This window comes from Indicator indicator, chromosome 10 (genome assembly GCF_027791375.1).
Source record: "Indicator indicator isolate 239-I01 chromosome 10, UM_Iind_1.1, whole genome shotgun sequence".
Taxonomy (NCBI): Eukaryota; Metazoa; Chordata; class Aves; order Piciformes; family Indicatoridae; genus Indicator; species Indicator indicator.
The window spans coordinates 7,343,277-7,356,646 of NC_072019.1; the positions used below are offsets into that span (position 1 = coordinate 7,343,277).

Consider the following 13,370-nt stretch of genomic DNA (forward strand, 5'->3'; position numbering starts at 1 on the left):
ACTGTGGATGTCCAGCATCCCTGAAGACACCTACCAAAGCCTTTCCTTAAAAATATTTGTAGCAACAAATCCTATATTTTGAAGTATTGAAGAAGAAACAGCTTATTTATAAAACATACTAATATTTCTTAGTCATTGTCCAAGTACATACTACAGACTTTTACATGTATGTATTAAACTGCAGTGATTGCAAGGTTGCCAGTGTAGTAAATGGGATGCAAAACTACTCTTCAGCTAAAATGTACTGAAGTGGAAGAGTGGCTTTTCTGGGTGCATTGGAAACACTTCAAAAATTTTTTTTAAATCCTGTATGTATTTTCAGGAAGCCATATGTTTCCTATTTGGTGTCTTTTTACTTTTTATGTATCCCGTGATTGTGCAGTCAGCTTCAGTCATTTTGGACTTAAATACCAGTCATAAGGAGTGAGAAGTGACCTATTTTTAGAATTCCTTCACAGTAGTGCATTTCAGTGAACTGTTTCCTCCCATAGTTAAATTCTCCCTTAACAGAAAAGTTCTTGATAAACACAGTAAAAGTTCCTTATTGAAAGTTATAGAATGTAAATAGGTGTTTTAGTAAACCTAGAATGTATTTGATCAAATGTTAAGAAGCAAAGATCTTTTAGAGGTAAATTTTGAGCACAGCTGTCAACTTTTACCTTAATATCATTGAATCATATGATCTGAGTCTACATGTTGGTCTTATTTTTACAACACCCTACTCCGTGCCAAGTTCTGAAGACATTTTTCACCATGAGGGTGGTGAGACACTGGAACAGGTTGCCCAGGGAGGTGGTAGAAGCCTCATCCCTGGACGTTTTTAAGGCCAGGCTGGATGTGGCTCTGGGCAACCTGATCTAGTGTGAGGTGTCCCTGCCCATGGCAGGGGGGTTAGAACTAGATGATCCTTGAGGTCCCTTCCAACCCTAACAATTCTATAATTCTTTTTGGTATTGAGTTAAGACTGGCCTGCAGAAATGCCTTTTTCATTGGAAGTTAAAAACATACAAACAAACCCACCTCCAAACCACTGAATTCCAACTCTCAGAAGCCACGTAACAGTTCTGGGCAGAGAGACTCTTCGTATAGCACCCATGGTGCATGATTTGAGAGATTCATTCATGAGGATTGTCATTAGCAGTCTTTAAAAAAAAAAAAAAAAAAAAAGAAGATCTAAGCAGTGCTGAGTTTGCGGTTCAAATGTACTTGAAGGTCTCCTGCTCCACTTCTCTGCTGCAGTCACATTATGTTACAAAACCCCCCAGGAGAATTAATACCAAGAAACAAATACTCCACACCTTTAAGGAATGATGGAGATTTACAGAAAAGAAGAATGCTAAAGCAGAAACAGCGATAACTTCTGGGAATAATTCTGTAGGCAGTGGTAGCTTTCTATTAATATAGATCTATTGAAAAGTAACTCAATACTGTATGTGACAGCAGTGTTTTAAAATGAGCAATAGGTAATAACTATGCACAGGCAACATGGATATGGAGTGTCTCACGTGTCCTTGTTTGTGTAATACGCATATGGAGTGTCTCACATGTCCTCAAAACACAAAGATATTTAAAAATCAAGCCCCAGCTCTTCTTCAAATTAGATATAACGCTGTCCCCTCTAGTTCAGCCTTTGAAAGCTAATACAAAAATTGCAAATGAAGTGTTTGGTTTACTAGAACACTCTTATGTTGCTCTGATCACACTATCCTGCTGGGAAGGGTGTTCATATTGCATATCTTGATTGGTAAATTTGCCTTGAAAAATTAATTTCTTTTTTTTTTTTTAATTTTCCAGCATTTAGAAATAAATATAAAATTACATTACTTTTGCTTTTATTTTCATACTTTATAATCCCATAACAAAAATCACATAACAAAAAGTGTTAACAAAAAACCCTGCAGAAGTTAAAAAAACAAACAAAACAAACCCCAAACCAACAAAAAACAAACAGAACCAAACCCACACATGTAATAGAAAACAGATTGTGATTTTTTTCCCCTCCAAACTACTAATAGGTATTCTTCTTTCTGCTGTCAAGAGACCAGAATGAAAACTGTGAAATAAATCTTGTATAGCTTTGAAAGCCAGATAAATCTATTTGGTCTACAAGTGCTAAAAATTAATTACTGTATGTCTGTTAAGGTATACATTTGCTTTGTTTTCAGAATTGATAGTAGGGTGTGTGTGTTTGTATATATATGTATAATTTTTTTTTATGGCATAGAGATTCCTGTCTTTGCTAAAGCCCCAAAAGTAAAAAGGAATCATAGCAATCTAATATCAGTGTTTATAATATCATCTACAAAATGCTGGCTTTTTTTTCCTCCTGCTTTCCAGTTGTAGGCACTCCAAAGTCACTTCAATTAACATTAGCACCCTGTTCTCTTATAATAATTACTGTTAGTACCTTTGGACACAAATAACTCTGCTGAGCACTGTGAGTTGCAGAAGAGATGCCTTTCAGGGGGAAAACAAACTAACAAAAGAAAAACAACCAGCTTGAAGTCTGCATGTACTTTATTTTATTTGCACATATTCATTAGTTCGGGACCAGAGGAAGTCAGAGCATAGCCACCCCAGCTTTCCAGAGGCATATTTTGACCCTCAGCTTGCAGAAAGGAGCTCAGCCTCAAAAAGTGATTTGAATCATAAATCAGTTTTAATGGCAAGCAACTGTATGGCTCATAAAATTCATTCCCAGGGACCAATGCTCATACATAAAACCTGCAACTAACCCAGCATATCTCATAAAAACTAAATATTCACTCTTACAAGAACGAAACAGGAATTTAGAACATACATTCCACAGCAGATATCTGACTAACCTGAATTTCTTTTGGTGCTTTACCCTGCCCATGTAAAGCCTACTCTGGGCCTTTGCATTTTGCAATATATGTAGGGACATCACTCAGTGATAACCACATTCTTATAAATAGAGGTTGTGTACATCTGAGCTGAAAGACCATCCTCTGTGATTAAGTAGAAGCTTATTAAATCCAGTTGCAAGCTAAACACATCAAACTGAAACCACACAGGCTGGACAGACCAGACTGTGCTAAAGCAAATAAATTTTAAATCCAGGTGGGGCTCAAGAGATATGTCCTACTGCTTTCTGGTTCCCTAAACTGTTCTTAATCAATGAAAGAATTTGAGAGTTAAAGTTGATTTCAAGGATACTAGATGTAGGAGAATTATCTGCAGACGTTTGGAGATTTAATTTAGTATTACTGTATTGAGGACTGAATATTCAAATTAAATAGGCTAAAGAGGTGAAAGCAAAATATCTAAGCCCTACGCCTAGTTCTGCTTCCATATGTCTCTGTGTTTACACTGACAAGGGGCCCAATCTCTCTGCTAAAATGGAAATGATGCTCTTGCCTCTCATTCCCAAAGGAAGTACAGGAATGATCTATATGGAAATGTAGTGTTCTCTGAAGAAATAAGAAATAAAATGCTGCAGGAGTACAAGTGGTTTGCATACCTAAGAAAAGCAAAGGGAGAATTACATAAATACAGCGTGCTGAGAAATATATGGTCAGAGAGCTACATTCCCAACAAAGGGATGCTGATGAGATCACCATGAGAAGACTACATAGTCAGTTGGAATCATAGAATTTTCAGGGTTGGAAGGGACCACAAGGATCATCTAGTTCCAGCCTCCCTGCCATGGGCAGGGATGCCCCACACTAGATCAGGCTGGCTAGAGTTCTTGCCTCTGTTTTCTCCTGTATACATTATGTCATTCTGTATTAAAGCTGTGTTTGTCTGTGCTGCGTTTTTTATTTTTCCTTGCTTACACATTAAGTTCAATTCTCAACAAATACATCTAAGGCAGACAAATAAGTAGTTTTTATCTGCTTAAATAATTTGTGCCTGACAGGTTCCTTTGAACATTAACATTCTCAAATTCAATCTTGAAAACTGAACGTAATTTCAGGCAACAATCATGCTGTATTTTAAAGTCAGTCTCACTCTACTCCCTCTTTTCTCCTTGATCCATGATTATTTCTCCTCTTCAATAAAATTGTAGGAGGATCTTTTGTTGTATCTGTTAGAAATCTGAATAAAATCAGATGCCTTTCACTGCTATTTTTAAAAAGTGTTCAAGCAACAATTTCTTTTCCATGTCACACAAAAAAAAAATATTACCAAGGACTAGAGAAGTAGTTTATGGTAAGAGAAAAAGCACTCTCAAGTCATCAGGTAACAATCATAACAGTTGTTCCTGAATCCTAATGAAGAAAATGTCCTATCAGAGTGGAAAAAAAAAAAAAAAAAAGGAAATCTTTTAAAATGGGGCTTAAGAGTCCTAATTCATTAGTAGCAAAGTTCAAAGACCTGGAGACTTCTGTATAATATATATATATTTTGGTAATATTTGCTGTGAATTACTTTGAGAGGTTTCTTTAATGATGGAAATTACTTCACAACCTGGCAATGACAGGCAGTAAGTTAAACTCATTAACCTATGAAGCACCTAGTCAGATATTTGCTAATAATGAGCTAAATTAAGTTGGAAAATGCAGGCTTCTGACTTTATTCTAAGTCTAAATGCAAATGTCAGAGAAGAGAATGTTTACAGTTAGCACATTTCTATTTAACAATTATTTTAATGTACTATTGATACTGTTTATTGATATTTTACACAGTCCGCAATGTCTCACTAATTGATATGTTTCCAGATAGTATTTGTAGATATATCCTGGCTCTAATACCATCTGAAATCACAGACAACCCTTTCTTCAGAGTTCACTGCATAAAAGGTTTTAATCTTCCTTACCTTGCTTTCAGCTAAATAGGAACAGCTATAACGAGAACACCGAGACCATTCTGCTGCTAAATCACTGTATTCCTGATGGCAATGTGAAGTACTAGTAGCAATCTAGTAACTGGTGGGAAATTTCTTTGTGCAATCACTTGATAAATCTAACAGTTATTTCCCAAAGCATTTGGGTAACCAGGCAGAACAGTGTTTTTGGCTGATGGAGGTTAAAAATCATTCACAGTTTAGAGATCTATGCTATAGAAAGACACAATCAGAAATAAGTATTTGTCAAATGTAAATGTGAGGGACCAGTCTCTGCCACTCTCTACAAAGGACTCAAACTGAACAGCAAATCTAGCTGCCTACACAGGTCAGCAGAGAGATTGCCTGTGCTTCTGAGGAGATTGGGAGGAAAGGGGTGAAGGGAAATGGTTCCATGATGAGTTTGAGCACAGAAGAATGAAGACTATAATAGTTTGTCATCAAAACCAAATTAATTGTAGCTCAGCTGTTCTAATTTACTCCTCCTAACTTTTCTTGCAGTTCCCTAGAGACCAGGGGTTGGACCTAGATGATCCTTGAGGTCCCTTCCAACCCTAACAATTCTATGACATATGGAAAAAATCCCCTCTCAGTCTTCACTTATCAATGCTTATAAACATGTAAAAGGATAGTGGTCAAGAAGGTGAGGCTGGGCTCATTTCAGTGGTGCCCAGTGACAGGACAACGGGCACAAACTAGTGCACAGGACATTTCACTTAAATACAAGGAAGAACTTCTTCGCTTTGAGGGTAACAGAACACCCAACACCCAACAGGCTGCCCAAAGAGGATGTGGAGTCTCCTTCTCTGGAGACTTTGAAAACCCACCTGGCTGCAGTCCTGTGCAAAGTACTCTGGGTGACCCTTCTTTAATAAGGGCATTGGACCAGAAGATCTCCACAGGTCCCTTCCAACCCCTACCATTCTCTAATTCTGTGGTATTTCAGCTGTTCCTGACTTAAACTGACCTTTATTATCACCTACTGCTCTGAGCAGCCCACCAGGGTTATGGAGGCAGTTTCATTCTGTACTTACAGAGGAGAACAAAGGGCAGTACTTAAAAGAAGCAGCGTTTCTTTCATTTAATTGTAAACTTGCAACTGTGATCTTGACTTTTAGAGAAACAATTCTAGACTTCATATCTAAAATTACTGTGATCCATAAACCTACAAAAGCATGATAAGCTGAATCTAAACCTGCACCTTTTATATGTAATATATCCTATTATTACATGGAAGGAAAAGCATGCAGGGTTAATAGTGTCACCTGAAACCCAGGAAAGAAATTCATCTCTCATTTGATTTTTTTTCCTGAAATACTCTCCTGCAAGTTAGTAGACCCAAATGCTTTTTTCAATTTTGTCCTTTTTTTTTTTTTCCTAAGGTGACAGTTATCCTGCTGCAGTGTAATAGCTTGAGAATTACTGTAAATTAAAAGAAAAAAAGTTCTATGTAGCCAGTGTAATGACACTTCAGCCTAATGAAGAGTACTTGTGCTTCTGTGCTTATGGGAACACAAGGACAAACCTGCAAGGGTAGTTAGTCCAAGAACCTTGCAAATTATGATGTCCAGCAGTTTATCTGCTCTACTCATCATGCACAAATCTCTAGCAGTGGCTATTTCTGACAGTATACTGAAACAACTGAAATAGAGCTGTAAAAAACTATAGCTTGGTAACACTGCATTATTTTGAGAGGACTAGCAAGATGTATTCCATGCTAACGTTACACACTGCTGATGTCATATGAACGTGTTACTTTCCATTACTCTTACTGGTATTTTACAGTCTAGATTAAAGCACTGATGTTACGAGGACATTAACACTACATAACTTACACTATGTCAACATATATATAATTCTGATCTGTAAGAACAACAAAAGAATTCCAGCTCTAACATTCTTGCTGGCCAGGATTTGTAATTCCTCATTGATTGTACTATGCATTATGTAAAGAATTTTAAGTGGTCAAGCATTCAGTACTGTCCCACACAACATTCTTGTCTCCAAATGGAAAACTGAGGAGACGTGGGTTTGATAGGTAGACCACTATGAGGATAAGGATTTGGCTGGATGCTTGCAAAGAGTTGCAGTCAGTGGCTTGGAGTCCAAGTGCAGACCTCAGAGGTTTGTACTGGGACCAGTGCTGTGTTACACCTTTGTTCTGGCATGGAGAGTGGGCCTGACTGCACTCTCACCCTTCCCCTCAACTCCACTCCTCACTCTAGATACTGTGTTCAGCTCTGGTGCCTCCAGTGTAAGACACAGATTGGCTCAAGCAGGTCCAGAGGAGGGACACAAAGGTAAGGGGGCTGAAGGACTCCCCTAGGAGGATGACATTCAGAGAGACTTGAGGTTGTTTTAGCCTGGAGAAGAGAAGGTTCCAGGGAGACCTTACTGTGGCCGTACAGTACTTAAAGGGGGTCTCCAGGAAAGATGAGGAGGGTCACTGTCTGGGAGCACAGCGAGAGGATGAGGGGTAGCAGTTCTAAACTGAAAGAGGGTAGGTTCAGCTGTTAGGAAAAAGTTCTTGACTGTGAGGGTGGCAAGGCACTGGAACAGATTGCTCAGAAAAGTTGTGGATGCCCCATCCCTGGAAGTGTTCAAGGGCAACTGAAGCATTACTACCAGCATTTCTGTGATATCTTTAACCATATCTTGAGACAGATTAAAACTGAGAGGTCAGAATATGGAGAAGATACTGAGGTATACAGATAAGCAGATATAAGAAGCACCACAAACTATGCAGAATATTCCTTTCAGTTTGTCAATTTCTTAATTAACAGGATGAAGATCAGTCAGGTTTCTCTGGTTACGAGAGCACAGGAGGTGAGTTTCTTTTTTAGTGTCATTTGCCATTTAATTTTGATTGTCCCTTGTAATTAAATACAATTATATTTCCTTAGAAGGTAAAAGTGAATCCAGGCTGTTTATACTGTGAAAGTTATGTCTCAAATGATTTTATAAAGTGAATTCTCTTTGAATGCAAATGTAAGTGATTAAGTCAAAGGCATAACAAAATTCCAGCAGGCTCAGATATTGCAAGATCACCTTCTGTACTGGTGTAATCAGGTTAATGAATGGGAAGGAACTAGACCGGGAGGAACTGTTGTTTTAAAAACACTGTTTCAGTGAAAGGCAGACCTGCAATACATACAGTAGTTTGGGTTCTAAAATGACAGTGACAATAATAATCTTAAGTGAAATCCAGGTATTTGGCTGAATTTGAGGCTAAGGGGAATTTAAAACTGTATCTCAGATGCAGTGTGCTAAATACAGAATCTGAATGCACGCGGACAAGCTTTTGCAGCAATTATGACATAATAACTTATTCAGAGAAAATGCAATGGCTCAGGAAGCAGCTTATTACAGCAAGATGCATCTGCCTCTCTTTTTCTCTTGTTTTCATGATTTTTAAAGAACTGATGTGTATATGCAAGGTCTAATTTTCATGTAAACTATTTTTATCATATCTGCAGTGAGAACTATGAAACCAGAAGGTAAATAGGCTTGTGGATAATAGCTCCTTTTGGAATGCAGAGCACTGTAGCAGAGAGTAAATCTAGTGGGGAAAATAAAAAGCAGACCACCTTACATGAGTGTTCCACAATTCAATGCAGAAAGTGGCTAAGATTAAAAACAGTATCTCTTGTCAACTAAACAGTTTTTATTTTCACCCTAGACTTCTCAGAAGATCTGAGGAAATCACACATAATTTTTGTTATTGGTAAGTAGGATTCCTCATGTAACATTTGAAAATCTGTATGTTGACTAGTTTTAATTATGATTTCTTTTAAAGTCTAGCAGAACAGTTTGGCTGCTAGTATAGACTAGACTCTTGTTCTTGGCTCCAGGGGGTCTTATCAGTATGTTGTGGTGGGTTGAAATTCACCCCCAAAAAATTAACTTTACCAGACTAGCTCAATTTGGAAGCAAATGGAGCTATATTCATAAGCAAAACTACAATGGAATGCAATGAATATGTACAAATATATAGTATTTACAATATTTACAGGTATTTACAATTAGCAAAACAGCACAGGTACCCCACTGGCCAAAAGATCAGGGAAGGCTGCCTCCCTGCCTCCCCTTCCCTGACCCCCCTGTAGAAAGGGAAGGAAGAGAAAGAAGCAAGATATGTTAATACCAAAACAAAGTGATGCAGCCAAGGTCAACAAAGCCTGTTAGAATATCTCCCCAGCAAAGAAGCAAGAAGAGAGCAGAACACACTGCCAAAGATTGTTCTGAGAACCAAATCTTATGGAAGCTATCCCTCCATTGAAATTGTTTAGAATAATCATTATTTTTTGTTTTTACACCCAATAGTGATATATATTTATATTTTTCTATTTTTCTGCTTGAAATCTGTAACCAATTTTAAAGGCATTGCCTCAAACTACCACATATGTATAAATGTCTCATGGGAGAGAAGGAAGACAAGGGAGCCAGAACCTTCACAATAGTCTCCAGTGACAGGACAAGAGAAAATGGGTACAATTTCACTGAACTACTTCAGAACACAATAAAGACAATGGCTTACTTGGAGAGTGGTCAAACACCAGAACAGGTTTCCCAGAGAGACTGCTGAATCTTCATCCCTAAAGGTGTTCAAAACCAAGGGACACCATCCTGAACAACCTGCTTTGGTAGACCCTGGTGTAACAGAGTTATTGGACTAGATGATCCCAAGGGGTTTTGTCCAACCTAAAGGATTCTGTGAAAAGATAGCACAGTTATGTGCTCTTATCTCGTCCTGTCTTACACCAAATCCAAGTTGATTGAGTTTATTGCAAACTTAGGGTGGATGTTACATGTTAGAAAGAGTGCAATTAGGTTACTGATGAGTTCATTGAAGACTTTTAAGAGAAACAGGAACAACACTTCATTTTCAGTCTTTAAGCAAACTGAAGTACATCTTTCTGCTGTTCACTATGGTGACAAATTTTCATTCGCTCTGCCTCACGTATTGGAACATTATGTTTGGGTTAGTAGAAATGCAGATTTGTTGTTGTTTTTGGGTTTTTTTGTGTTTGTTTTTTTTTTGTTTGTTTGTTTGGTTTTGGGGTTTGTTTTTTTTACAAAAAGGATGCTCAAGGAATTTTGCCTAGGAAATTGTCCACGTTCAGACATAGCTTTCATTCACCTCAGTACTGATTTCTCTTTTTAAAGAGTGGGGATTAATTTTAATTTACAACTTTTTACAAGCCATCTACTAGCCATCTTCCCCCTTAAAACTGAGAACACACCTCTTCCTTATTTATTTCTGCTCTTAAATCCATCTCAGGTTTTCTAATAGGTGCTTTCTAGAAACAGGAGAATTTTGCTTAATCAAAAGTCTTAAGTTTTCTTTGTTGAAAATGTTCTGACGAAAAGTTTGGCTAAGTCCAAACATGGATTATTTTTCAACAAATTGTATAGAATGATTTATACTTTTTCTAAAAATACTCTCATCTCCGCTGCCCATCCTCTCCCCTCCTGAAAAAGGTTCCTTGAAGTCTGATGTGAAGAGAGAGGGTTGGGGTTTTTTGATGAGTTTTTGTTGTTGGTTTGGGTTTTTTGTAACCAATCTGAGATTTTCATGATTGCTCATTTGGCTGCAAAATCCTGATTTTACTCCATCTGGGTAGAGAAGGTAAATGGTATTTCCTAGAGACAGATGTCTTGCTGGTTGGAGTGGCCACAAACTCTTTTTCCTTATGGCCTTTTCAGGCTGCTTAATATGCCCTAACCACTTGTTGATCTATTTGCACTCCAGGTTTGCCATTCTACACACTAACCAAAAGCTTACCATTTGCCTAAGCAGGAAGGTTACCTTACATGTCAGTCAAAGGGATGAAATCTGACCAGAAAGGCAAAATAAAAAAGAAAGAGGTAAAAAAAACAAAACAAAAAAACCACATATTCTCAGTGGCTAAGTACTGCATTGCAGTGGACAGCAGAAACGTTCAGCCTGGGATACCTTGACGAGAAAGAAAGCAGAGAAGATGGGTTAGAGCACACTGCTGTAGAGAATTGAATGGGAAAAACCTGTCTCAGGTGTCATTAGGAATGTTTACTCATTACATAGGTCTGTTCATGAGGAGATAATCAGATGCTTATATAGGTATTTTAAAACTAGAGTTCTAAAGATGTGCTTTTGAGGTACTTTACAAGCTAATTGAAATAAATACACCATCTGCTATAGCAGAGGAGGTGCTGTTTATAAGACAAAAAGGAAAACAGCAGATAATTCTCCCCACCACTAATTTACCTTGAAAATTGTCCACAAAGGGAAAAGATAAGGGAAAAAAAAAATCTAATTAGCAAAGATTTACATTAGAAGCAATACAGGGATTAATTGGAATGACAATCAACTCTGAGTAATTAAGTGATAGAAGCATTTATCCAGACAGCAGAGGCATAGAATTGGGCAATAAAAGCAGAGTAAAAAAAAAAATGAGGTAAAACCAAGTAAAATTTATCCTGTGAAGTAAAATTCAAGACAAAAATAATTTAAAAAAATATATAATTTTGGGAGATGCTTTAATATCCAAAACTTACATAATTATTGCCAGTCACTACAAAAAAATCTCACGATAAAGCAAACAGAAAAAACACACCACCAACAGCAGAAAAAAAAATACAATCTTAACCATAATGAACAATGGATGATTTTGTCATTTGCAAGCAATGTAAGACTTTGGATCACATCCAGAAAATTGTTGTGCATAACAAAGTCACCAGAGCATTATCCTCCCCTATCTCTCCATAGCCATATTTGACTTTGGTTGAGGTTGAAACTGAGGCAGCAATTTTTCAGGAATCTTTCTGCACTTTATGTCACAGACAAACTCTCTGCTTACTTGTAAACGTGTTGTTTAAAACTTAGTCAGTGTAACCAATTTCCTCTGCAGCTCTTGCTGATGAGCCAAAGCCAATAATGGTTTAAGCTCAATGTAATAACAGCTTTTCACCTGACACTCTGGAAATATTATCACCACCCACACTTGCATGTAGAATGTCATCAGCTGCAGATACTAATTTCTTGTGCATACAAAAAAAAAGAAAAAAAAAAAAAAAAAAGGAGGGGGGAACCCCCAAAACACACCAAGCCAAACCCAAACAAAATATAACCCAAAACACCAAACCATCCCACAAATCTCAAACCCCAACCTCATTATTTGTCCCAAGTATGTCAGACCTTGAATGAGCTGATCTAACTTTAATTTACCCTGGCTTTGAGCAGAGAGTTTTACCAGATGAGGTCCCTTCCAACCCAAGTTATGCTACAACACCTGTACAATACCTTCTTGTACAGTCAGATAAGCATAGGATGAGCAGCATGGGGAATGAAAACCCCAGTTAGTGCAAACACTAATTGTAGAAGCTGATGAAGCCTACTTTCACCAACTTTCAATAAAAATGAACTTATAAAAGTGAACATTTTCTTCAGAGGGATGAAAATTCAATAATGTCCCAGGACATCACAACACTCTGCTAACATGTGGTCCTGGTTGTTTTCTAATTAAAATCATTCAGAAGAGAAAAAGAAAATGAAAAAAAAGAGAGAGTTTATTGTAGTTTTTAATTAACAGCATTATTCTTTATGATTTTACTTAGTCTAAAACCATGTGAATGACAGGTGAAGTGATACTGAGAAGCCTTTGAATACACTATTCTAAAGCTAAGAATAGAGTAATAGAATTGCTAAACTGATCTAGTCCTCCATAGCTTGAATATAAGGATAGCTTGACTGGGATTATTTTGATTTCTGTTCTGATGTCTCACTCTCCTTTGTGCAGCTAGGCTTCCCCTGCAAGCACTTTTCCATGTTACAGGGATGACAGTCATTATAAAAATAAGGTCTGGAAATTGAAACATTTTAAAGTGAGTAGTGGGACTCACTTGTAAAACCTGCTACTGGCATTTTTTGTAAGTGTTCATGGTATTTTGGTATATGATAAAAGAGAGACATCCCATTCTGTCTGTGTGACACTTCTGCTTTATTCATAGTTTTAGCGTCAAAGATGGTTCATGAGCTGCTCATATTGCTTTTTCCTGTCCCTGCTCACTCATAGTGGTAGCCTCAGTTCGCTCTAGCATCATTAATTCATCTGCCTGTGATGTGCTCTAGGCCAGAATATTACATTTGAATCACATGCCTAAGGTTGCTGGAGTCTTGCATAATCCAGGGGGAACTGGGGCATGAGGGAGAGCAGGTGTACAAGTCTTGATTTCTTTGCTTGAGATCTTTCACTGATCTAAGGCAAGCTGCAGTTAAACATTCAGAAGGGCTGCTTGGACAGTTGCAATTTCTCCCTACCCATTCAGACCACTGCTTTTCTCCCCCTGAAGTGTTCTCTGTGAAGAACTTCTGCAGTCAGTAATTGAATGAGGAAAGGTGACTACTTAAGTCAGTAGTGCTGCCAGAAAGTTAGTTACCAGAAGATCCCCTTGCACAGTTTCATAGGCATCTGTATCAGCATAATGGAAGGGAAGACTGTGCTGAGGGAGTGCACAGGCCTTCTAACCCAGTCTTTTTTACAGAAAAGCAATATACAGAACCACATTTAATTTCTATACTCTG

At 37.7% G+C, this 13,370-nt stretch overlaps 1 protein-coding gene across 1 annotated transcript in view; it reads left to right on the top strand.

Moving 5' to 3' along the window:
* AK5 (adenylate kinase 5) overlaps window positions 1-13,370 on the top strand; it is a 98,062-nt gene that overhangs the window by 63,159 nt on the left and 21,533 nt on the right. Inside the window, exons 9-10 of the mRNA XM_054384252.1 lie at window positions 7,591-7,633; window positions 8,487-8,531. Coding sequence (XP_054240227.1) covers window positions 7,591-7,633; window positions 8,487-8,531 — 88 coding nt within the window. The remainder of the gene's footprint in view (window positions 1-7,590; window positions 7,634-8,486; window positions 8,532-13,370) is intronic.